Source organism: Schistocerca serialis, chromosome 3 (assembly GCF_023864345.2).
Source record: "Schistocerca serialis cubense isolate TAMUIC-IGC-003099 chromosome 3, iqSchSeri2.2, whole genome shotgun sequence".
Lineage (NCBI taxonomy): Eukaryota > Metazoa > Arthropoda > Insecta > Orthoptera > Acrididae > Schistocerca > Schistocerca serialis.
In genome coordinates, this window is record NC_064640.1 from 314,559,758 (window position 1) to 314,584,957 (window position 25,200).

Sequence of the window (25,200 nt, forward strand, 5' to 3'; positions counted from 1 at the left end):
GACTGGAACAGGAAAGGGAGGTAATGACAGTGGCACGTAAAATGCCCTCCGCCACACATCTTTGGGTGGCTTGCGGAGTATACATGTAGATGTAGATGTAGATATGTTACAACAATTCTTGATACCACAGATCGATGAGGGATGAGCAAAAACGAAATGTTTACTTCATGGAAGGTTGTGCACCACCCCACTACCTGGTTGACGTCTGGGATTTTCTCAGTGACCGCTTTCGACGTCAACCGGATTGGTCGTGATGCGCCAATTGCGTGGCCCCCACGTTACCCAGACCTGACACAATTCGAATGTTTTTTTTTTTATGGGGATTTATCAAGGATATCGTGTTTGTATCTTCTGTGCCAGCTTCTCTGCCTGAACTTAGAGCAAGAATTTACACTGCCACTGAGCAAGTTACACCTGAAATGCTACCGCTAGTAGCAATTTACTAGTAGAAATTTACTCCCGATGGGATGTGTGCAGGATAACCAACAGAAGCCACATACAACATCTTTAGTTTACGGTAAAAAAATTTGATGTTTCCCTACAAAATAACACTAAATCCAGTTCTATACCTTCTTTCAATAAATTTATATGAAATTTTAAAGTTGCAAAATCCTTTTTGAAACACTGTGTGTAATGGAATGATGAAAATTAAAATTTGTGCCTGCTGAAAATCGAACCCGGTTTTCCCGCTTTATCGCGAGCGCTCACCTTACCAATAGACCATCCGAGTACGACTCAAGGCCACATAAAAATTTCCATATGTCTTCAACCACGTGTCTAGAACCTGCATGCGTACATTCATTATGTATATTCCCGTACAGGGGAGATATTTTATTTTAAAGTAGCTTGCCCAGTGCCAATTAAAATGTCTCACCTGTATGGGAATCTACAGAATGAATATACGAGTGCAGGGTGTAGACGCTTGGTTGACGACGCTTGACCGAAGTTTGGGTTTGACTGTGAGTCACGCTCGGATAGCCTAATGGTAAGGCGACCACTCGCCATAAGCGGGAAATCCGGGTCAGAATCCTGGTCCAGCACAAATTTTCATTGTCTTCATTACATTCTACAGCTGATAGTTGTTCATATTCGCAACTGCTAATACATTTCAAGTAGAATGAACAGAGGTTGCTGGTAACGATTAAACGGATTATTGTCAAATTCCTGGAAGTGACACACACACATGCCAGTAAGTCGCCACGGTTATTAATAGCCATGTAGTCTGCAATGTGTGAACATCTGTTGAAGTGTGTGTGTTGGAGGATTCACATCCCATACACAACAATTGTGGTAGTTCCACATTTCCTAATATGTGTTAAGATTCGCGGAATTTGGTAGCCTCGGAACTATGTGAAATCTCGAATGCTCTCTTTTATTAATGTGCATTCATTTGTATCCATGTGGGATAAGAGTTTATTCTTGTGAAGGAAGACAACCATCAACTGCTTGGAGAATGTGATATCGAAGCATGAAGTAAGTTGGTTAAGAATTACTTAAACATGACTTAATGTTTCGGTGCATTAAAGCACTCCCCAAACTGTAATCATTGCTGATGAGTAACTTACACATAACTCAAAGGTCAAAGGTTCAATGCACTAATGTATTCCACAAATCATGGCCTTGTCTCCATTGCTTTGTATTAGACATTCAGTGTTTTTCTTAACTGCTGAGGTCATCAGCCCCCTAGAAATTTGCAAACGGTTAACTTAATCGTCTGGTGAGTTTCAGAAATATTGCTTCTTTGGCCACAAAATAAATGATCACCCACTCTGCACTTCTGATGAAACCATTCTTTTAGCCGCGGCGTACCGAACTATATGTTTATAGACAAACTATCACTCCTCACATGTATTTAACAGTACTTCACATGTACACAACGTAGTTATGTATGTGCTGTAGACACCCTGACGTCTGAAACGTGGTCATAGTAACGTGACTCGAAAACGTAGACGCTAGCGTATTTTCACTGAAGTTATTGCTGCAAATTCTAGTTGCGATGCATTGGTTTTAGTATAACCACTTTTGATTTTTATGGGTCAGCAATGGATTAATCTCTCTCTGTCAACGGTATAGTCATAGTAGCATGCTATAACACCCCAAATATATAGCTCTTAGTGACATCCCTTTTGACAGCAAAAGATATAAAAATTAGTTATCCTGCCCTTGATGGTATCGACTGGTAACAAAATATTGACACTTTTGAAAGTTTGACCAACAGAAATACTCGGGAACTAACAACATCAATTCCACGGAAAGAACTAAATGAAATACTATCAGGTGACCACTTAATCGACGAAGCATGAAACTCTAAATAAATAATTCAAAATATATGCTTTACGAAGATTAAAACCCAGACGAGATAAAGTGATCAGAGATAACATTTATCCAAGAAAAGAGTTGTAGCCGCATCGAGCTGTAAGTTCGCTGCGACTACAATCAAAAACTTCAATCGAGATCTTAATTCGCTCTGTTGTAGACGTCGCGATAGAAGCACGCTTATTTACCGATACTAGATTGTTTGAGACCGATCTGGAAATTTAAAGTTTTTCAAGTACTGTCTTGACGTATTCGTCAAAGTTCTGAAGAAAAGTGATAGAACATTTACCGTTTAGACAGATAACGGAACAGATATTATGCGCGAGGGAAAAGTAACTCGTCTGATACTTAATCAATTCTGGGACTTAGTCGTCGTGATCTGCGATCGTCACGAACATTGAAGGACACAGCGATACACCAAACACCGACATAAACTCTACAAATAGACTTGAGTAGGAAACATATACACGCAATATTAAATGCTCTGAATAACCGGACATCACCCATTGGTATTTTTTGTGATCTCTCAAAGGCCTTTGATTGTGTAAATCATGGAATTATTTTAGATAAGCTAAATGATTATGGTATGAGGGGGGCAGTGCACAAATGGTTTAATTCATACTTAACTGGAAGAATGCAGAAAGTTGAAATAAGTGGTTCATGTAATGTTAAAACAACAGGTGATTCCTCAAACTGGGGGGGGGGGGGGGGGGGGGGGGCTATCAAGTACGGGGTCCCACAGGGTTTGGTCTTAGGTCCTTTACCGTTCTTGATATACATTAATGGCTTACCGTTCCACATTGATGAAGATGCAAAGTTAGTTCTTTTTGCTGATGATACAAGTATAGTAATAACATCCAAAAACCAAGAACTATGTGATGTAATTGTAAATGATGTTTTTCACAAAATTATTAAGTGGTTCTCAGCAAACGGACTCTCTTTAAATTCTGATAAAACACAGTATATACAGTTCCGTACAGTAAATGGCACAACTCCAGTAATAAATATAGACTTTGAACAGAAGTCTGTAGCTAAGATAGAATTTTCAAAATTTTTAGGTGTGTCCATTGATGAGAGGTTAAACTGGAAGCAACACATTGGTGGTCTGCTGAATCGTCTGAGTTCAGCTACGTATGCTATTAGGGTTATTGCAAATTTTCGCGATAAGAATCTCAGTAAATTAGCTTACTATGCCTACTTTCATTCACTGCTTTCGTATGGCATCATATTCTAGGGTAATTCATCGTCGTGTAGAAAAGTATTCATTGCTCAAAAACGTGTGATCAGAATAATTGCTGGAGCCCACCCACGGTCATCCTGCAGACATCTATATAAGGATCTAGGGATCCTCACAGTATGTATATTCACTTATGAAATTTGTTGTTAATAATCCAACCCAGTTCAAAAGTAATAGCAGTGTGCATAGCTATAACACCAGGAGAAAGGATGATCTTTACTACGCAGCGTTTATACATTTCGGCGTTAAAGGGAGATAGTATCTGAAACCAAACAAACAAATGGAGATTAACAGTTACAGATCGGGGTTGTCGCGATCGACGGACGCCGACATGTGTCAACCAGACTTGAACAGCCATCCCCATCGAGCCGACACACGCCGCAATTCACACATCCGGAGTAGTCACCAGTGCTATGCAGACGTTTATTTCAACCTTGGAATAATTATTTCCACCTGCGGTAAGTAATGTGTATTACAATTCTCGGTCCACTAAACGACACTGCTACCGCTTTCATAAAATACAGCCGACAGAAGTAACAATCCGTGCTAAATCAGGTATAAGGTAAAGTGGTTCCAAGTAAACGAGAAGTTAGAAAGCTTTTCTGTCAAATAAAGAACGCACTGAGAGTTTTAAACGACGAGAAATGAACATTGTTACAACTGAGGATATATGCCAAAAGACGATGCAGGGCTTTGCACAGAATTCGAATGAGCTCAGAATTCCACTACTATCACGGGAATCGTTAATCATGTTGTTACTCGGATAGAAAATAACTGTGGACTGGAGGGGTTGCATTTTTATCGTCGGTAATTGTATGGCGAGTTAGCAGAAGTGGCAGTGTACTTTACTAAGCAGCAGACCACCAGTCAATGTACTTAAACCCCAAACGTAATCTCAGGGTCTTTTGGAGCAAACCATAAAACAATATTGATGGGCCGTTTAATTCTTCTAACTCGTGGTACATTTTGACAGGTTCAGACTACTGTGATTAGTAGGGGAGAGTGTTGTACCTGGACGATAGTGCACCTACGAACACACGATGTTCTTTACTTGACCCTTCAGTCTAGCAGATGATTTAGAAATCAAATGAAGGAATAAGCACCAGAGACTACTATAAGCAGTTTCCACAATTTTCTACAGTTTTTGTTGTTTTTAGGCATGAGGTGGTATTTTGCGCAGCATTTGAAAATATTTCACATAGTACACATTTAAGTGCTGCACACTACATTAAAACTATTTGGAATATATTGAAAATTCTTTAGGTACAGAATTTTATGGCGAGTAAAGTACTACATATTTTTAGGACTGTTGGTATAACATGCGGACAATTAAGTCATACTTCGTCGATCGTGCACCATCTTATACCCTGAAACAGAGTTTATTTTTTATTTATTTATTTATTTATTTTTTACCATGGAACATGTGATACCTGCAAATGAACTGAGATTGATATCATAGCAATTTTACATGTCTTGATAATGTAAATTTATGTTGGTTTCCAATAACTTCTATTTAAAAACGTACTTAACTTGTAATCAGTTTCTGATATTGGTATGTAGTTGAGTAATTACTACGCCGATAATCTATTAAGTATACTATTGACAAGATTTTATCGACTGGAACGTTTTCAAATTTCAGTCGAATGTTTATGTTGTCACATTTGGAAAAAACCTTAATTTTTTTAATTTCAGAAAAAGACTGCATGACAAAAAGTGAATGCCATCATTTAGAAATGGAATAAGAAAATATATTAAACGTCGATAACAGGGCTGGCTAGAGGCGAAATCCGGATAAGTGTACCATGATACAATACTCTGCCGAATGTATAGAGAGATCAGTGTTATCAATAGACAAGGACTATCGAAACGAGCCTCCAGGAGAGCTATTATAGTTGTGGATCCACCACTTGTGCTAGGCTTACAGGTCAGCGATAGTGAGTAATGGATGAGGAGAAGAAGATACACAGATCAACAGATAAGATTCCGAGCGGGATATCGACATATTAACCATTGCTTTGGCGTGCTCTGAGTAGGAACATTTCTGGCAAGTGTGTTGCTTCTAGTACGAAATAAATTGTGCGCTACGCAAGACCAATAAAACTGACAACAAATATTTAAGAGGCGAAACAAAGAATCTGGACTGGTTACCAGTACGTAAGGATAAGACAAAGACGACTTTTGCTGAACATCAGCGGAGGGAGGACATAGAGGCATACTCATACTAAGTCTGCTATGTTTTGAATAATCGGAAAAACTGCATTGCCACGCGAACATAGGCAAAGGAGTAAGCCTATTTACTTCGCCAACAACACAGGAAAACGTACCACAACTTCAAAACTATTACAAGTTGTATATTGTGTAGCAGAACAGCTACTAAAACAAGAGGACAATAACATCAAGTCAGTTAAAAATAAAAATAGAACCCACTGACGATAGCACAAAAGTGCTGAAACATGTATAGGTGAAACAAAAAGAAAAAACGTGTCTTGCATAAGGCGGAAATTCTCATCCCATTTTGTTAGCAAGCACGGAGACAACAAGAAGAACTGCACCACAAGATGATTAGGTCTGCTATTGTCTGGATCAGCCACTGCCTACCGTATCACGCGCCACAACTCCTCGAAGCCATACAACAACCATATGCTGTACAGTAATGAAATGCACTACCGTGCTCGAGTAAATGCCGACCTTCCAATTTTCCGTTTGTTTCAAAGAAATAGCTAACACACATTATAATGACCCTAAGTTAACAGTTTTTGTTTTGAAATTTGTTGGTTATTTTAGAATAAACACAAAAAAACATGCAAATAAAGATTCTTTTGATAAACTTTAATTGTATCCCTGAAGCCGGCACACCTAATCCACTTATTTTACCTACCGTAAATTCCGAACTTCAGTGCGTAGTTTATTATTAAAAATGTAATTAGAGTAATTTAGATTCTCAATCTGTATAATACAACAAAAACAGCAGTATATAAACAACAGTACATCATTACATAAACAACTGCACTCAACAAATCTCGCCATGTGAATTAGCTTCCTACAACAGAGCTAACAAAATTTCACTGCAGTATGTACTGTTAACGATTTTTATCCTCCCTCTCTTACATTAAGTTTCGTACATATCATATCAAACACAGACTATGCAAAGAAACCTACCATCCATTCACCATAGCTGTCTGCTTGCACAAATATATTAGAAATACAACATATCTGGATCATACAGAGTCATGGACACAACACTTCTTCAGTTTGGGTGTTTTCTGCATTTGATTTCCACTATCTACAGGCGGTCATACGGGATGTTACTGAAAGGAATTACTTGCTTTTTTCGAACGTAAACAGACTGCAATACTGGTTTTCAAACTGAGAAAAACCAGAGAAAGCATAAAATCACAACTGACAAAATATGGGCGTAGATATGCTCGCTGCCACAAGGGATCTAACACGGAACTAAATAAGAGTTTTATGAAGTTAAGTACGGAACACAGAATGGATCAGAGTAACATGATGGTTATTGTGCCTATAGCTATGAGGAAAATTTTGGTGTGAGTATTAATTTTAGTGTAAATTTTGTGACTTTTTCACTGGCTTCCTGATTGTACTGTATCACACGAAATCAAGCAACGATTTTTGCACTTGATTACCGTGTATGTGATTATATATATTCTACAAATAAACGGTTACATTGGGAAGCATGGTGTAAGGTATTAGACATTAATATTTCTTTTCTGTATGAATAATAAGTACTAAATAGAATACAGTCAACAATTTATTGAAAACTATATAAATAATCTATCGACCGTGACCAGAAGTACTTTGACAAGTGTATCTCAAATGGCTGTTTCTATATTTAAAGTAATAAAAATTACTACGTTATGGGGACTCGTTACGGCTCTGGCTGTATCGGAAAGAGTTTACAAAATGCGGGTGCCTTATGGCGCGTACTGAGAGTTTGTTCCTGTAGTGATTGACACTGATCTCATCCGCCATCAGTTCTCTGATTCTTTGTAGCAGCCTGTTCATTCTCAAATTTTTGCCAATCATCTGGGCATCTCTAAAGTGAATGTAGTATCCTTCATTCAGAATTGTTTGTCATTAAATTTTGTCTAACATGGAGCCGTGTATAGTTTCGGTTTTGGAGGAAAGGTAAAATAATTTATTTTCATGTTAGACTAACAGCTTGCCGATCATCCATGTTTCAACAGGATACAAAACGCCTGAAAGAGTTTTCCACTTCGCTGCTTAACCTATTACCCACTCTCCATGGACAGATTAAATTTATACATCTACATCATGCTCCGCGAGCTAGCTAACGGTGTGTGGTGGAGGATACTTTTAATACCACTAACTGATCCCCTCTATCCTGCTCCATTCGCGAACGACGCGTGGGAAGAATGATTGTCGGTAAGCCTCTTTAGTAGCTTTAATGTTTCGAATTTTCTAGTCGTGGTCATTTAGCAAGGTGTGTGTGGGAGGAAGTAAAATATTGTTAGTCTCTTCCCGGAAAGGGCTCTCTCGAAATTCATATAGTAAACCTCTCCACGACGCACAACATCTGCCTCGAAACGTGTGCCACTGGATTTTGTTGAGCATCTGCGCGCTGACTAAATGAGCCCGTGACAAAAGGGGGCCGCTCTTCTGTGGATCTCCCCTCTCTTCTAGCGGTCCTACCTGGTAGGGATTTCAAATTGATGATCGATACTCAAGAATTGGTCGATTAAGCGCCTTGTAAACTGATTCCTCCGTTGATGATTTACATTCCCTTAAGATTCTGCGTATGAATCTCTGTCTGGCATCTGCTTTTCCTACTATTTGTTTCATGTGGTCATGCCGCTTAATGTTGCTCTGGATAGTTACTACTAGACATCAACAGTGTAGTTGTAAAGCAGTGATTTCATTTCCTATGTATGCGCATTTTGTTACATTTATTTATGTTCAGGGTCAACTGCCAGAGCCCGCGGCGTCAAATACCCTCCCGAGGTCAAAGAGCACAGCATCAATCATGGAGGAACAGAGCGAGCTGAGCTTCACAAGATCTCTGTTTGCGAAATCCATGTTTATTTTTAGAGAGCAGATTTTCGTTCTCCAAAAACGTCGTAATTCTTAAGCATAAAACATGTTCTGTAATTCTACAACAGAGTGACTTCAACGATGTAGGCCAATAATTATGTGCTTCTGTTCTACGCTCCATCTTTAAACGGGGAATGACTGACGCTTTTTTGTAGTTGCTAGGTACCTCTCATTGCTCTAGCAGTTTACGATAAACTACTTCGAAAAGGGTAGCCAGTTCTTTCTTATAATCTTTGTAGAATATTACACGTATCTCGCCTGGTACTGAACTTTTCCACCACTATGCGACTGTAAGTGCTTTTCTATTTCACGATCGGTTATCTCAATATCTGAAATTTCAACGCGAAGTATATCTGAACGTAAGTGACTATTGCAGAAATTTTCAGATCGAGCAGAAGAGCGCCACGATTCCTCCTTCCTACCGGAACGGACATGACGACACTGACGCGTAAAGAAATGCTTCTGGCCAGATAAACTATGGAACGCCTTCAGTATCGAGGTAGGTCAGTAACAACACGTGCGACGTGCTGTCTTGCGTTATCTTGTTGAAAGGTAACGTTACAGGGATCTCGAAGGTAGACCACAGGCACCGTTGTTAACACGGCAGAATTGTAACAACTGCTGTCCAAATTACAGGTTATGCGAACCAGAGATTGGCATCTTGTGTACGCTGTCGTATTTCACATCAATACGCCATTATGATGACGACGATTACAATCCGAAGACGGTTAGTCTCGTCGGAGACTCTGTACATTGATACGTCTATCGTGATGCTGCACACAGAACTAGGACTAGTCTGAACCGTAGACATTTATAAGCCTAACTAAAGTACTGGACACGACTTCGTACTCAGTGTTACTCCAAGCGTACGAAGGCGCTTTACAAATAATGCAGCAAGAAACAGAGTCGAGGTATCACGATGTCAACAAGGAAGAGGCTCGCTGTACTAAGTACGAACGATGGTCTCACAGCGAAGAGGCTCAAAGTGCAAGCGGGGTCCTATATTGCGGCGCAGACAGGGCTCACACTCCAGATGCACTGGACGCATAGCTCAGCGGGCATGCACCATTGCGTCTGCCGGATTCCGCACTGTCGCTATAGGCGTCGGACTGAAACCTGTAATTCCGTTGCCAGCTTCCCAATGCCAGAGGCGATTTATGATACCAGACTACCGGTGTGCCTCTCTCTGCTGCCATATCAATGGAAGCTGCATCATCGGCACTGTGCTGACAGTCCGTCGCGCTTCAGACGTTGTCTCACTGTCTATGTAGACACTTGCTTCGCTGCAAGCTAGCCCATATACCGGCCCAAGGTACGAGACGTGGCTGCAGGATCCTACACAGCCGAGCGAACAATCTGTGTATCTGCTCTAGTTGTAGTGCCGAATGGCTGCTGAAACCCTGTAGGCTCTGACAAGGAAACCTCCCCATCGCACCCCCCTCAGATTTAGTTATAAGTTGGCACAGTGAATAGGCCTTGAAAAACTGAACACAGATCAATCGAGAAAACAGGAAGAAGTTGGGTGGAACTATGAAAAAAATAAGTAAAATATACAAACTGAGTAGTCCATGCCAAGATAGGCAACATCAAGGACAATGGGAGTTAAGGAGCGCCGTGGTCCCGTGGTTAGCGAGAGCAGCTACGGAACGGGAGGTCCTAGGTTCAAGTCTTCCCTCGAGTGAAAAGTTTAATTTTTTATTTTCAGTTTATGTGACAAACTCTTATGTTTTCATCACTTTTTTGGGAGTGATTATCACATCCACAAGAAAACCTAAATCGGGCAAGGTAGAAGAATCTTTTTACCCATTCGCTAAGTGTACAAGTTAGGTGGGTCGACAACATATTCCTGTCATGTGACGCACATGCCGTCACCAGTGTCGTATAGAATATATCAGACGTGTTTTCCTGTGGAGGAATCGGTTGACCTATGACCTTGCGATCAAATGTTTTTGGTTCCCATTGGAGAGGCACGTCTTTTCGTCTACTAATCGCACGGTTTTGCGGTGCGGTCGCAAAACACAAACACTAAACTTATTACAGTGAACAGAGACGTCAATGAACGAACGGACAGATCATAACTTTGCGGAGATAAAGAAAGTAAAATTTTCAGTCGAGGGAAAACTTGAACCAAGGGCCTCTCTTTCCGCAGCTACTCACGTCAACCACGAGACCACAGCGCTCCTGAGCTCACATTCTCCTTAATGTTGCCTATCTTGCGCATGGACTACTCAGTTTGTATATTTTGCTTATTTTTTTCGTAGTTACACACAACTTCTTCCTGTTTTCTCGATTGACCTGTGTTCAGTTTTTCAAGGCCTATCCACTGTGCCAACTTATAACTAAATCTGAGGGGGGTGTGATGGGGAGGTTCCCTTGTGAGTATGGACCTCCTCAACCCATCGATTCCATACACGTTTGACAATCGAATATGGTGAAACAACAAACTGAAATCTTGATAGGCCATGTTTCCGCTGCTGTTGACTTCTGATACGTGATGGCAGACGTTTCTCCTTATATGAGGTATAACGCGATCGTCTTACAAACGACCAGTATTCAAATGCGATTTCACAATGAAAAACCCACTGTGTAATCTTGCCCTGTATACAGATCGTACGAGGGCGCGCTGAAAAGTAATGCCTGAGAATTTCTTATATGAAAACTCTTACAGCTTTTTTAAATCTAACAAACGTTGTAAATAGTGTTCATGGGTTTGCCGTACAGCCGATAATCTCATCAACAAGGATACAGGATTTCAACTGAGTACAGCTGGAACCCTCCATTGGCTGCTATTAAATCACGACTTGAAAATCAAGATTCTTCGATAACAGGTCCGTCATAACACTACGGCCGTTGGTGAGTAACGTCTGGCCGCACTGTTGACAAACGCAGTGTACAGCGCACGCGCGGGAGAGCCACTCTGCGATTTTTGGCAGATGGAGTTTGAATAGGGCATTTCACTGCGCATGCGCGATTTCCGCGGCTGCGCATTCTTCTCGCGCGTGTTCTAAAACCGGGGCGTCGGTGTGCGGATACCGTCAGTCGTACCAAGCCACGAGCAAAGTTGAACCACCTGAAGATGTCGGACAGTTGCTCCGAGGAAATATTGTGGAATTTGCACAACGTGATCCGGCGGCAAACCCGTGAAGACTATTTACAACACATCCGCTGGGAAAGCGTGAAGAGTCACAAAACAAACGTAATATTCTACATTGTTATTTTTCATGTCTACATACAGACAGCTTCGAATTGCAGCGTGTAACATGGCAGTATGTACTCTATGTCGGTGCGTGAGAAACAGAATGCTGTAATCGATTTTCTAACAGCAGAAAAACACATGGAGCGCTGGCTTGTTCAGCAAGACAATGGCAGACCACAAACGTGCGCTGCGACATTTGCAACATTCCGACGCCTTGTGTTCACTTCCATCGATCATCCTACATATCTCCTCTACTTGGCCCTTTCGATTTTCATCTGTTTGCAAAACTTCAAGAACACCTTCTGGGATTCAGTTTGATAGAGATGAAGCGGTGCAATCTAAGGTGAGTTTGTGACTCCATCAACAAAGTCAAACAATCTAAAGAGACGGTATGGACGAACTGGTGTCTCGCTGGGAGGTATTTGTTCATCACCAGGGTGACTATGTTGACAAATAAGTATGTAGACATAAATAATAAAGTTGTACAAAATTCGGAGGTGTTACTTTTCAGCACGCTCTCGTAGATGGTATTACTCCTACCTACTCTTTGCAGTAGGGCTGAACTGTTAAACATTTGGTCATCTAAGGATCAGTACACTTCATGCCAATTTGAGGATTGTTACACGTCTTCTTCGTGGTTTCGCCGCTTCAGTGATGTCCAGCAGTGATTTATAAATTCTGTGGTTCAGACTAATAAAACATTTAAACATCTAAACATGTAAAATAATAAAACAATCTAGACATGCTAAAGGTTTCTTATAATTATGAGAGTGTGAAGAGCTTTACTGGAAAAATGATGATTGCAGAAAAAATGTGTGTGTATATAACAGCGCAGAAATGACTTTTCCCTGGCCGAGGGGAAACAAATGCTTGACTACGACCAAACGAACAATAGTTTTGTACATTTTGTAAAGGTAAGTGCCAAGAGCATTGTGTAGTGTTCAGTTTGGTAAGAGGATGCAGTAATTAAGAACGTTTCACATTAGTGTATAGAGTAATGCCATGAGAATTATGAGGGGTCTCCAGAAAGTAAATTCTGATCGCTCGCAAAATGTAAAATAAAGAAATAATCCGATGAAGCTCTGCACAGGTATGTTGGGCAGTGTCACTAGTATTCTCGTCGATCGTGTGACGTCGCGCTTTGCAGCTCTGAGGGCACAGTGAGCACGTAAAGATGCTCACAAAAGAGTGCCATCCGCCAGGTATGGGTGCTTGTAAAGAGATTACGCCTGATTTCATGTAACCACACATAATGTAACTGTCATGCATTTCCTTCTTCATGGTAATCCTTGGCCGCACACAGCAGGGGCAATGAACAAGCTCCTGCAGCGTTTTCAGTGGGAAGTTGTAACGACAACTGTACATATAATAATTTTTTTCTTTATGAATTTAGATAAATTAATGTAAGCAATGTTTTGAATTTTTTTTTCTGTTCGTATCGTTATGTTAAAGAGACTGTGAGCAACTTTTGAAATGAATATTATTATTTATGTTACATTTCAAATAATGTGGTAATCAAAGGAAAGTGTATTTAATGTTAAAACTATTGTAAGATGTGAAAATTGTAATTTATACACTTGGTCCATACGTAGGTAATGCATTAGGATATGTGTAGAAGAAAACCTGTGGTGAATACCCTACCTGTAGGGGAGCGGGAAAAGGTGGAGGCAGGCGAGGCGGGAAAACGCACACTGGCGCGGTTCGGCACAACGGGCACAGTATTACAGTCGGAGGCGAGCAACAGTCGGAGTTGGGCATCGTTCGGAAGTACACGTACTGTACCGAGGAGGCTACCCAGGAAAAGTGGATTCCATTGAGCCTCGGATGAACCGATTCCGACGACTACTTGGCATGGCTATATTCTGAGGCACAAAGTTGGAAAGATAACGACGCTAAGAAGAAGGAAAGTGCCGCTGCAGTGAGAGCCTTAGCCGTGCTTGCATGTGTGCCGTGCTTCTCGCTATCTCGCTGCCCGCCATCCGCCGCACCGACTTGCACAGGTCAAACATTTATTTCATCTTTAGAAGTGTATCTGTGTGGACCAGTGTCGAAAATGTTTCTGACTGTTCAATAATAACGTGACTTTTACCAGCATTGCCTTAGCCGTGACTTATCCTGATCACTGACCTAGACAGGGTCCTTACCTCGTATTGTGCAACCCGAGTATCCTGAACTGAAAGTTTAATGTAAGTGTTAATGAAAATTGTCGGCAGATTAATCTATGCCATAAAGGAGTCTAAAGATCTGTGTGTTATTGCAAATGTTGGTAAAGAACAAAAGCATGACTAAATTGGAAGAGAGTTTTTTGAATTGAGTTAGCGATGTTATTTAATTAATTTGAGACAGAAATAATGACAGTTAAATTATTCAGAAGTAAGACAAAAGAGTAGTTATCCATAGATTGATAATTTTGAGTGTTAATTTTGAAACGTCCCCTTCTGAACACTTACAAATGACTGTGCTTAAACTGACACACAATATTTTGTTAGCGCAACGCAATCTGACTTTCAATAATCCCTACAAAAGAATGGGCCCTAACTAACAGTAAACTATACGTTTCACAAATCACTTACGTCACAAAAATCTTCGCTACTCAAGCTACTGCATACAGCGAGCGCCACTACTGCCAGCTAAATAAAAAATTCAAACTACTGAAGGCACTAACTACTGATAGGGATAGTTAGCAAATGAAAGATATTAATATAGAACAAACAATGTATTTACCTTGATATCATCATATATAAATATAGCAGTTCATGACAAATTTCAAAACTCCGCCATCTCTCTCCCCACATCCACCACTGCTGGCGGCTCACCTCCAACTGCGCACCGCTACGCGCTGTTCACAGCCAGCTGCCTAACACTACAATGGCGAGTATTACAACAATGCAAAGCAGCCACGGACTGCACACAGCACAGCCAGTGATTTTCATGCAGAGGCGGCGTTACCAATAAAAAATCCTAAACAGCCTACTTACAACTTGCCTTCAGTACTTAATAGTTTCAGTTTAACGACCATAACAGTTTCAGGGCCCCCCCCCCTCCCCCCTTCTCTTGTCCATTCTTTCAAACCTTGAAATGTGTTGATCAGATTTGACCAGTAAAGCTAAGCCTATATTAATCCTAAGTGTATTAGTGTTTTTCCATCATTAATAGTGATATTGTGTGTGTACTTTCGAGATTGTCGATGCTAGGGCAATCTGTGCCCGATTTCAGTCTGCTCTACATACAAAATGCAATTAGTAGTAATCATTACTGTGTGGTGTTATGTAAGTTTAGCTCGTCCAAATCAATACAAAAGGAGAAAACCTTAGTTCAGTGGATTTTTTTGGTTCCAAACTTTGCCATATAAGGCAACGTTACTACGTGTAGTTATGCTTGTACATGCACCCACTTGTACAAGGAAAAACTCACTCATTGCCTAAGTAGGCTGGCGACCGAATTATTAATTATAGGTAGCATCTACTGTGTGTACTTCTTGTCCATGCGAACGAGTAGTTATACTTTACATTTGCTTGATGCATCACTGTAGTTATTGACTGAGTATAAGTCCGATCTTGCTTCTATTAGGTACACGCGGTCAACTAATGTACTAAAATCCTTGATTATAAGGTGAAGCCCGTGATCTTATTGCAGGCTTTATAGAGCTAACGTACGTCCGAGCAGGGCGGTAGCGTTACAAGTGGCTTCCCGGTGACAGGACATCCAGCTGTTGTCGGTTACAAATTAATGTAAATACCGAACAGTGGATGTTCAGTGGCACGAATTGCAATAAAAGTCAGTAAAATAAACTGCAGTGTGAGTCAAGTACGGTAGTGTGGTGTAGCGTACATTCAGTATGGACGGGAAAGTAGACGGGGTAGATGTGCCGAGCGAAATGGAGAATGCGGCTGGCAGTAGCCGGAGTTTACGCGGCCAGATAACAGATGGCATTAGCGGAAGACAATTGGCGTACATACAATACCACGAACATGTCAATGGACAGATTGAAAGGTTGAGATCGCCTCGGACACAGCAAGGGATAAAACAGGAAGTAGAAGGTGACTTTGTAGATGATAGTGGTTATGTGAATGAATCCACTGACATGTTTGATTCTCCACAGATAAAGAAAGAACCGAAAGAAACTTTTGAAGTAGGATCGGAATGCACCGATTCCGTAGAACAAAACAGTGTGTAAATTTTAAGCATAAACGATTTATTTGAACAATTAACCAAACAAATTTCAGGACAGAGTGAGCAGATCAAAACACAGAATGATCAGCTTCAAAAACAAGTCGGTAGTCAGGTTAGTCAGCTTAAAACACACGTTGACGAGCAATTTAAAAAACAAGTTGGTCAGCTTAAAGTACAGGTTGAAGAACAAGGAATTAAAATTAGTAAACAAATAGAACAGGTAGAACAAAAAGTGTGTAGTTTAAGTTCTGTGGTAAATACTATGAAGTTTGAAATTGACACAATTAATAAGAATATGGATACTATGCAGTGGGAAATTGACAACATTAATAGTAGATTTGATGTTGAAATTCTCAACATCCAAGAGAAAGTAGAGCCTCTGGTCGAAACAAAAGTAGACGAAAAAGTTTTCGGTCTTAAAACTGAGATCGTAAACGAATGTCAACACGGGATATCGCAATTGAAAAAGGTAGTTTTAGACACTGAAAGGGACTTAAGTAAAAAAGTATCCGGATGTGTTCAAAATTGTGAACAAAATACTACGAAAATTCAAGGCAGAATTTTCGATCTGGAGAGCAAAATTAAAGATAGGCCTGGTGTTGTCTGTAATGGCACACCAATTACGAAGCTGATAGAAAGCGAGGAACGCTTCGATCCAGCCAAGAAACATAACGGGTGGCATCCGTTAGATTTTATTAAAAATTGCGAGAGAGTTTTTCCTGAGCACTTGTCTGATCAGGAAAAGATAAACGTTGTAATTAGCGCCTTAGCGGGTGATGCTAAGCGCTGGGGAATAAATTTAAATACCGAACGAATGACGTTCGAAGAATTTAGGCAAAGATTTACGGAAGAATATTGGTCTGAACAAAAGCAGGACCATTTATGGCGGGAGTTCATCATGGCCAAACAGCATGATAACAGGGGCAGGAACTCTTTGAAAGATTTCTGCGAGCATTGGTAACGGAAATTGACACACTTAAGAGGTAGAAGATCAGATTCGGAAATTATCTGTGAGCTATATAAAAAGCTTCCGGAGGATTCAAAGAGGTATGTAGGAAGCAATCATCGTAGCTTACAAGCATTTCTAGAAAGGGTCGAAGACGAAGACCATTGGCGCGCAAGTCGTGCCAATTATCAAAACTTTGGTAACCATAATAACCGACACAATGACGAACGAAACGATGGCGATGAATTTCGCGTCAATGTAATACAAAGAGGAAGAGGCAGAGGAAGAGGCAGAGGAAATTATTCAGGTCGCGGTAGAGGGTATACCGCGCAAAATAATAACGACGCGGGAAACTAATTTCCGCGAACGTTGCGGGCAAACAGAAGCGGACGATACATACAGGCCCCGATTTAAGAAAAGATATCGGACCGACCGTAATGTAATGAAACAGGCTAGGGACAGACATGGAACGCCGCGACGTATTGTGGCGAAACAAGCGTCAGGTGCGAGCCAGAATGAGTCATCTCTGCCGCACAGAGCGCTACATGTTAACAGGCGAGTGGAGCATCAGAGGGCAACGGCCCAGCCTAGCAGAACATCTGTTCGGAAAGAAGCCGCTAGCAATACGGCAGCAATAGATACGAACATAGCCGTCAGAGCTAATGAAAATTTTATGAGTGATAATTCCGTGGCAAAGGAAACAATAAATGAAACTGTGAATACACAGAGAGGTGCGGTTAGCAGTGTTTGCAATGAGATAAAAGGCGAGGATGAATTAGCAGAAGTAACTGATTGGCGTGTGCAGATCGATGATCTGTACAAGGGCCTAAAGCAATGTGAGTGGGAGGATTTTAAAACGGAGTATGAGGCGAAGAAATTAGTTGGTGGAAAGAGAGATAGTAGGGACGTCCATAAAGTGACGTGGCCCAAATTTGAAGAGGGGAGAATAAATAGCGCCACGCAAACTACGCATGCTGCCGATAGGAGGAAGGTTAATGATAGGAAGGATTTGGAGGATGAAATCCTCAGCATTGACGAAGAAATAACTTCTGCTAACAGTCCGCCAATAGCACAAGCTGCTACCGAGAGGCACCGTGGAGAAGGGGTAGATGATTACCTGAAAGTAATTAAAGTCCACGAGGATTACACTAAATATGAAGTCACAGTAGATGTAAATAAAGCTGATGATGAGGCCGTTTTACCAAAAGAGGAGATTGAATTAAAATCCAAGCCTGACGACAATACAGAGGAAGAACTTAATGCCTGTCTCAGAAAAGCTTTTATGTTAGAACCTGAAAGCGATCTGGAATGGTCGGATTCCGACGATAGTTCGGATGATGAAAGATACACAAATACAGACGAAAATGAATGTACTAACTCTCCCTATTGTGCAAAAGTAGCGTACTTAAGTGAATCTGATGTTGAGGAAGAGAGTAGTGGTGATTCTAGTGAAGATGAATTTTCAGGTGTAAAGGAAAATGAATATACTTTTACTGAAAGAGGGTATGAGAAAATCAGTGAAAATAAACGGGATGCAGTTAATTGCGATACTGTACCTAACGATGACGACGTATCAAAACAAAATCCAGACGTTGAAACAGAACAAAGAAAGAAAGAGCCACCGGACGACTCAGTGTTCATTTTGCAACGAGTTCAAGTAAGCAAAGACTTTGAACTCCAGAAACCGAAAAAGCCGCCAGATATAAATGGTTCACAGGTCAAGAAAGTATCTTGGGACGCTGTCACAATCGACCAAGGTGCGTTGTGGCGAAAAACGAAGTAAGGGGCATGATTTAGAGCCTGGGGCAGGTTTATATCGGATTTTGAGAATGTCGTGAACACATTACATCATGAAACTACAGGATTTCCACCGGTAGAAATTTTGTTAGGCAGAAGTAGTAAAAGTTTAATTTAAGAAAAACTAGAGTTTCCACCTTGTACAAATTTGGGATTGGATCGAAAGAAAGAATTGGTGATAAAAAGGGCAAAGCAAAAAGCTGAATCTAGATCTAAAAGACACAATAAAAATTTAAAAGTTTCAAAATTTAAAATTGGAGATTATGTTCTTTTAAAAACCCACGAAAAGTCTAGTGAACTAAACCATGAAATTTCAAAATTTAAATATATTTATAATGGACCATATATAATACAGAATATTCCACACGACAATGCTTACTACCTGATCTACCCAAAATCCAAAAGACCTTTAGGTGTAAGAAATATTGTGGACCTGAAACTGAATGTTCCTAGGAACGAGTAAATGTGCTGTATCTTATGCTGAACCCAAGTTATTCTAAATGTATCTAATCTTTGTAAATGTCTGTATACCCTTGAAAGTGTGCTGATGTAGTTATGTGAGTTTCAGATCACCAATTGTACTGTAACTGTAAAAATGTATGGAGAAAAGGACTGAAAAGAAAGGATAAATGCTATCAGCCAGATAAAAGATGGGACTGTCAAAAATGAAAATGGGCAGTGTATGAACCATAAAATGAAGGACTGCCAAATACCAATGAGGGCAGATATATAGGCGATGGAAAATTGTAAATGTGATCCAGGAGAGGTGACAATATGAAGTGAAAAGGACTGCCCAAATCCGCACAATAGGCAGCAAATATGTATAGTTAATTTTCTGAATATATGTGTGTGTGTTTTGTTTAGTGAGTAAGGAAATGGACTGCTATTCAAAGCAAGCAGCGACAAATTATCTTATAGTGTATACAAAATATGCAATTGTTTTTGTAGTTAAATGTTTGTATTCCAGAATTTTAAATTATTTCTTTGAGAAATTTAGAAAAAATGATTAAATTGCTATTTTAGTGATGTTATGATGGGAAGTTGGACTGTGCAAAAGGCACTTGAGTAAATGACAAGTAATTATTCTTGATGTGTTAAAAAAGTGTAAACCTATATACAGTGAGTAAAAGGAAATATGTAGTGTAAATCTTTTTAGACAATTAAGTAAAGATTCGGAACCACTGTATAATTGGAAGATTAAAATTTATTTCTTTATGAATTTAGATAAATTAATGTAAGCAATGTTTTGAATTTTTTTTTCGGTTCGTATCGTTATGTTAAAGAGACTGTGAGCAACTTTTGAAATGAATATTATTATTTATGTTAGATTTCAAATAATGTGGTAATCAAAGGAAAGTGTATTTAATGTTAAAACTATTGTAAGATGTGAAAATTGTAATTTATACACTTGGTCCATACGTAGGTAGTGCATTAGGATATGTGTAGAAGAAAACCTGTGGTGAATACCCTACCTGTAGGGGAGCGGGAAAAGGTGGAGGCAGGCAAGGCGGGAAAACGCACACTGGCGCGGTTCGGCACAACGGGCACAGTATTACAGTCGGAGGCGAGCAACAGTCGGAGTTGGGCATCGTTCGGAAGTACACGTACTGTACCGAGGAGGCTACCCAGGAAAAGTGGATTCCATTGAGCCTCGGATGAACCGATTCCGACGACTACTTGGCATGGCTATATTCTGAGGCACAAAGTTGGAAAGATAACGACGCTAAGAAGAAGGAAAGTGCCGCTGCAGTGAGAGCCTTAGCCGTGCTTGCATGTGTGCCGTGCTTCTCGCTATCTCGCTGCCCGCCATCCGCCGCACCGACTTGCACAGGTCAAACATTTATTTCATCTTTAGAAGTGTATCTGTGTGGACCAGTGTCGAAAATGTTTCTGACTGTTCAATAATAACGCGACTTTTACCAGCATTGCCTTAGCCGTGACTTATCCTGATCACTGACCTAGACAGGGTCCTTACCTCGTATTGTGCAACCCGAGTATCCTGAACTGAAAGGTTAATGTTAGTGTTAATGAAAATTGTCGGCAGATTAATCTATGCCATAAAGGAGTCTAAAGTTCTGTGTGTTATTGCAAATGTTGGTAAAGAACAAAAGCATGACTAAATTGGAAGAGAGTTTTTTGAATTGAGTTAGCGATGTTATTTAATTAATTTGAGACAGAAATAATGACAGTTAAATTATTCAGAAGTAAGACAAAAGAGTAGTTATCCATAGATTGATAATTTTGAGTGTTAATTTGCCTTCAGTACTTAATAGTTTCAGTTTAACGACCATAACAGTTTCAGGGTCCCCCCCCCCCCCTTCTCTTGTCCATTCATTCAAACCTTGAAATGTGTTGATCAGATTTGACCAGTAAAGCTAAGCCTATATTAATCCTAAGTGTATTAGTGTTTTTCCATCATTAATAGTGATATTGTGTGTGTACTTTCGAGATTGTCGATGCTAGGGCAATCTGTGCCCGATTTCAGTCTGCTCTACATACAAAATGCAGTTCGTAGTAATCATTACTGTGTGGTGTTGTGTAATTTTAGCTCGTCCAAATTAATACAAAAGGAGAAAACCTTAGTTCAGTGGATTTTTTTGGTTCCAAACTTTGCCATAAAAGGCAACGTTACTACGTGTAGTTATGCTTGTACATGCACCCACTTGTACAAGGAAAAACTCACTCATTGCCTAAGTAGGCTGGCGACCGAATTATTAATTACAGGTAGCATCTACTGTGTGTACTTCTTGTCCATGCGAACGAGTAGTTATACTTTACATTTGCTTGATGCATCACTGTAGTTATTGACTGAGTATAAGTCCGATCTTGCTTCTATTAGGTACACGCGGTCAACTAATGTACTAGAATCCTTGTTTATAAGGCGAAGCCCGTGAACTTATTGCAGTACAGGCTTTATAGAGCAGGGCGGTAGCGTTACAAAGTGTTTGATCGCCCGCAACACAGCCCGAACATTGATCTCTCCCTGACTTTCATCTTTGTTCACATGAGCTGCTGGCTATGAAGACAACATTCTGGCACAGAAAACGAGCTGCAGATCTGCGTAAAGAATTGGCGGAAAGGATACGCAGCTGTTTTTCTATGATTAGGGTATTGGAAAATTGGTACAACGGCATGACAAATGTGTAGGACTGACTAGTTACTATGTAGAGAAGTATCTGGAAGGTGTAGTTAACTGTTGTTGTTGTGGACTTCAGTCCTGAGACTGGTTTGATGCAGCTCTCCATGCTACTCTATCCTGTGCAAGCTTCTTCATCTCCCAGTAGCTACTGCAAGCTACATCCTTTTGAATCTGCTTAGTGTATTCATCTCTTGGTCTGTCCTCTACGATTTTTACCCTCCACGCTGCCCTACAATACTAAATTGGTGAGCCCTTGATGCCTCAGAACATGTCCTACCAACCGATCCCTTCTTCTAGTCAAGTTGTGCCACAAACTTCTCTTCTCCCCAATTCTATTCAATCCCTCCTCATTAGTTATGTGATCTACCCATTTAATCTTCAGCGTTCTTCTGTAGCACCACATTTCGAAAGTTTCTATTCTCTTCTTGTCCAAACTATTTATCGTCCATGTTTCACTTCCATAGATGGCTACGCTCCATACAAATACTTTCAGAAACGACTTCCTGACAATTATATCTATACTCGATGTTAACAAATTTCTCTTCTTCAGAAACGCTTTCCTTGCCATTGCCAGTCTACATTTTATATCCTCTCTACTTCGCCCATCATCAGTTATTTTGCTCTCCAAATAGCAAAACTCCTTTACAACTTGAAGTGTCATTTCCTAATCTAATTCCCTCTGCATCACCTGATTTAATTCGACTACATTCCATTATTCTCGTTATGCTTTTGTTGATGTTCATCTAATATCCTCCTTTCAAGACACTGTCCATTCCGTTCAATTGCTCTGCCAGGTCCTTTGCTGTGTCTGATGGAATTACAATGTCATCGGCGAACCTCAAAGTTTTTATTTCTTTTCCATGGATTTTAATACCTACTCGGAATATTCTTTTATTTCCTTTACTGCTTGCTCAATATACAGATTGAATAACATCGTGGAGAGGCTACAACCCTGTCTCCCTCCCTTCCCAACCACTGCTTCCCTTTCATGTTCCTCGTCTCTTATAACTGCCATCTGGTTTCTGTACAAATTGTAAAAAGCCTTTCGCTCCCTCTATTTTACCCCTGCCACCTTCAGAATTTGAAAGATCGTTTTCCAGTCAACATTGTCAAAAGCTTTCTCTAAGTATACAAATGCTAGAAACGTAGGTTGGCGTTTCCTTAATCTATTTTCTAAGATAAGTCGTAGGGTCAGATAGTTAACTATCGCAAACAAAAAATTTCTCCATTTCACTATGGTTTCCATTTCGCAACCGATCGGAATTTACTTTCTGGACAACCTTCTAATACACTAACTGTAAGGAGGACGTTATAGCTGTAGGTCTAGTATATATCTGTTGAGGAGGATAATTACACATAGCATTTCGAGGTCCATCAAAGAAACGCGTTTGGAACATCGTCGCGGTTTGCTGTGAGGATTAAGTTAGGTGTTGCTGTGGTCTACAGAAGAAAGCGAAGGGGGAGTAAAAAGCAACGCTATGGTGTGCGCATTTAGTAAGGGATGGTGGAATCAGTTTTTGGACTACGAGAAGAGCGACACTAGCTATCAAAGCTTTAACATATTTCATGTCAATCTTACACGTATCCGGCATATATGCTTTTGGAGTGACAAGTTCATCGAGAGACTGGAAACATTAATTGAAGCTGCAAATGTGTAGAGAAATAATCCCAAAACAAGCATCTCGAAAATATTAATTTTCGTGGCTATTTAATTTATTTTAACAGAAATTCTTCTCTGTCTTGTGGATTTGCAGTTTGTCTTTCAGTGCAGTGGAAATAACTGCTAAAATAATGTCGATATTTATTCAGTTACGGGCAGCACCTTTGAAAAGCGTCTACACGAAAATGCCATAATTGAAAAGTGTCTTTAATTATATAAGCTCTTACCGATTCTATATGCTCTTAAACCACGTATACATTTTTGGAACATAAGAGAATAACATTCTAACTGTTTTTGTGTACGGGGTGTCTCAAAGTCTTTGCATCAGACGTCTAGTGGTGACAGATCACGTCATTGTTGGAGACAAAACACTCGCTTACGCTTCCCGGTGTCGCTAGCCCTCTTATTGTTGAGAATGTCCCTGAGAGACGACAGGGTGTCGACTGTCTGCTACGTGTGTATGCCAATAATCCAGTCATCTGCTCCGCGCGAAAGAGCGTAGACCAAGCAAAATGGAAGTTCCTGATACACTTCCAAAATATCTTTCTTCGCTTAGGTTTTATTTGTTGAAAATCACTCTAGGAATTTACTGTGTAGGTAGTACCCAGCTGCATCACACCTGGTTAGTAGACCCCGCCAGTAAAGTGAATCTCGTCGTCTCAGGGGCGGGGAATTGAGTAAAAAGACGTCTAGCGTCGCCGGGAAGCGTCAGCGGTCAGCGAAGATTTAACAGTGGGGGGGTGGGTGGGGGGTTTAATGAGAGTAGTAGATAATGTCCCGTCGACAACGAGGTCATTAGAGACGGAGTACAAGCTCGCACTGGGGAAGCATAGGGAAGGAAACTGGCCGTGCCCTTTCGAAGGAACCATCCTGGCATTTGCCTGAAGCGATTTAGGGAAATCGCGGAAAACCTAAATCAGGATGGCCGGACGCATAGTTGAGCCGTCGTACTCCCGAATGGGAGTCCAATATGCGAACCACTGTGCCCCCTCTCTCGGTGCGAACATTTAGTCCCTAACGTGATCTATCACCCCTAGACGTATGATGCAAAGACCTTTAAACAGACTGCATATTGAAAAGAACAGACAGCGAAAGGAAAACATTAATGAATTCCCAGCCAGGGATAACACTCACCCGTTCCACCGTTACGCTCATTGGGGAGATCTTGACTTGTGGCTGAGACAGCACCTCGACGTATACAGACTTGCACTGTTGCACCTCCAAGTCGACGACTTGGCACGTGTACCAACCGGCGTCCAAAGGAGTGGCACTCTCAATTCCAAGCATTGCGTTGTACTGGTCTTCTGATCCCATAGGTATCAGCTTCGTCCACATATTCCTACGAAAACAACAAATACATTTCAAAAATTTCCTTGGGAAGCCTTGAAGAGTTTGTTCGTTGGTTAGTTATTTTTGCGTTCGGCGGGCCACGTTCGTGATAAGATAATGTGTAACTTGTAGACTTGGTTAGAACAGCATCGCAATTCTCCAAACGATGTATCTTCTCATCTAAAACATGTTAAACATTTCTATGTTGCATTATTTGCATCCTTTGTTACCCAAGTCACTTTACGTCGTAAGGGATGAATGTACTCTATACAAAGTCGTCAGAAATAGTATGAAAAGCTTGTAAGGGTGTTGCAGGGCAGGCTATGCTGAGAAA

The 25,200-nt window shown here is 40.6% G+C and overlaps 1 protein-coding gene across 1 annotated transcript in view; it reads right to left on the reverse strand.

Annotated features, from left to right (window-relative positions):
- Window positions 1-25,200, reverse strand: part of LOC126470801 (uncharacterized) — a gene marked incomplete at its 5' end in the record, with an annotated part of 313,759 nt that overhangs the window by 245,541 nt on the left and 43,018 nt on the right. The window contains one exon of the mRNA XM_050098814.1: window positions 24,672-24,876. Within this exon, the coding sequence (XP_049954771.1) occupies window positions 24,672-24,876 (205 nt within the window). The remainder of the gene's footprint in view (window positions 1-24,671; window positions 24,877-25,200) is intronic.